We start from the raw sequence: 2,229 nt of genomic DNA on the forward strand, positions 1-2,229 counted from the left end.
AAGTTGAAGCTGGTCATCAGGACTGTTTCCTGTGACAGCGCAGCGGAAGCAATAGTTGGTTTTGGGTGACGCTGCATTAGAAATGGAAGACATGAACCGGTCTAGTAAGTAAACTCAGTATTAAAAAAGACTAATATAGCTAGAAATATGTGCTTTAATTGATTATGCTGTAATTATTGTTTTCAAATAGTTAGTTTTTGAACCGGTCTAAAACGCAGCGTCGCTTTGTTTGCTTGTTGTTTGCAGTCTCGCCGTTTTCCTGCTTTAGCCTCAAGGTTTCGCAGCTAAAACCGAGCTTGAATGAATGAACAGAAGCGGCTGTTATAAAGCTGTATCATAAATTTCCACTGTTCATTGGTTGTAGGTTATTAATTTTTGTGCTTCTTGTGCTTGCAGGGTTGTTTCTCCTCGTTCTGTGTGTGGCTGGAGCTCAGTCGCTCACACCGTCTCACCACTTGTCCCTGTCGGATGTGGGCCGACTGCAGAGCCTCCTGAGCCGGCCCTTCACCGACCTGCAGTCTGCATACTACTCTGTTGTTGGCCTCACTAAACTCGGAGTTGCTGTTCCTGATCACCAAGTAAATATTTACTGTTTTTATTTATTTCTTTTTTCATGACAGGATGTTAGAAATGAGCATTGAGCAACACTGAATTAAAATGAACCTAAACATTTTTTTAAATGAAACACAGCAAACGAACCACATCCATTCATGTCAAACAGCAACATGTTGTCTTTTGTTATTGTGAACATACTTTAAGATGATGTCATTCCTGTGCTTGCATACAGAAATGAAAAGTGTTTCGTTTAAGTAAATGTTTAATTTCATTTGAAGCTTAAAGCCATCAAGCTGGCTGTCCTAAAAAGATACAATTTAATGTTTGTGGTGTTTTTTATTTACTCATTTCTCTGTGCGTTTAATTTTTAATATGACAGATGATTCTTTTCAGTTCAGTAAATCTAATCTTCATGTTTACTTATAACTCTGACTGCTGCTATTTCTGTAAAAATGTCTTTTTTTAGGAAGTGTGCCAGTTCCTGAAGTCTCAGCTCAACCCCAGCAGTATTGATTCCCTGTTTTTCGCTGGTGAAACCAGTAAAGCCATTTCAGGATGTGAGGTATGAAAATGAGATTTTCTTTCTTTCTTCATCCTCAGATCAACCAACAGTTATCTCAGACTGCTGGACAGCACACCAACACAAACTAAAATTTTACAGATGCACAATGTCCAGTTTTGTGGTCTTATCCTGATTTTAGATATTTGTGCAGCTCTACTTGCCAATACAGATTTTTCTTTCCAGTACTATTTATTTTAAAGAATTAGAATTCACAGAATGAAAAATATCCACCCATTTTCTTTACCCATGTTCCAGTGCATGGTTGCAGAGCTGGTGCATTTCAGTTCAAAATATATTTATAAAAAATGTTTGATTCAAGAAAAATAAGCCTTTGTGTTTTATCAGTCTGTCTCAACCTGCTGCGCTTTAGTCTTTAGGATTTAGTGTGTGGAGGGGAGCTTTAACATGTCCTAACATAAAGTTAAAGTGCTGAGGGACAAAATTACAGAGACTTTCACACTGCTGCTCAGACAATGGAAATGATCAATAATAATAATAATTAATGATGATGCCAATGGCTGCAGAAAAAGTTTTACCTGTAAGGTAAGATGAGGGGTCATTCATAATTTAACATTTTCAAAATTGTACAAAACATATTATTTTTGGAAAAACAATTTCCCCTCTTTAAAAGCAGACAGAAAAATGTTGACTTTCACAAAACCTGATTTCTCTTTAAAGGAGACAAATCACACAAGATTCAGTTTTTAGCTGTTAAATGCATTTAGTTGTGGACATGGAGTCTCTAGCTGTCTTTCCTGGTGTTGAATAGACATTTCTATGTTCTGTTTGAGTCATATTTTCCAGCCTGTTCAATTTTCTCTATTTTTATGGCGTTTTCTGAACTATTGTGTCAAAGTATTTGCGATGGAACAGATATATAAGGTCTGGACTCATCAACTAATTTGTTTTGTCTTAATTCTCTTCTTGTTCACATCTGTTTTCTTGAAAAACTTTTTTTTTATTTCTTCAAGGATCCTGTGTATCATTTCTATCTATTTGTTTCTGTGTTGAGCAGAAGAAAAGATTTCCTTCCAGTATGACTTCAGTAAACCCACATGTATTTATTAGGGGTGTAAGAAAATATTGATACACTGAAATATCGCGATATTTCA

General features: G+C 36.1%; 1 protein-coding gene across 2 annotated transcripts in view; it reads left to right on the forward strand.

Annotated features, from left to right (window-relative positions):
* The first annotated feature begins 19 nt into the window (after positions 1-19).
* Positions 20-2,229, forward strand: part of rpn2 (ribophorin II) — an 18,619-nt gene continuing 16,409 nt past the window's right edge. For both annotated transcript variants that reach the window (XM_014025602.1, XM_014025603.1), the window contains exons 1-3: positions 20-104; positions 397-578; positions 1,022-1,117. In XM_014025602.1, coding sequence (XP_013881056.1) covers positions 83-104; positions 397-578; positions 1,022-1,117 — 300 coding nt within the window. In that variant the 5' untranslated portion in view covers positions 20-82. The remainder of the gene's footprint in view (positions 105-396; positions 579-1,021; positions 1,118-2,229) is intronic.

Source organism: Austrofundulus limnaeus, unplaced genomic scaffold (genome assembly GCF_001266775.1).
Source record: "Austrofundulus limnaeus strain Quisiro unplaced genomic scaffold, Austrofundulus_limnaeus-1.0 Scaffold487, whole genome shotgun sequence".
NCBI lineage: Eukaryota > Metazoa > Chordata > Actinopteri > Cyprinodontiformes > Rivulidae > Austrofundulus > Austrofundulus limnaeus.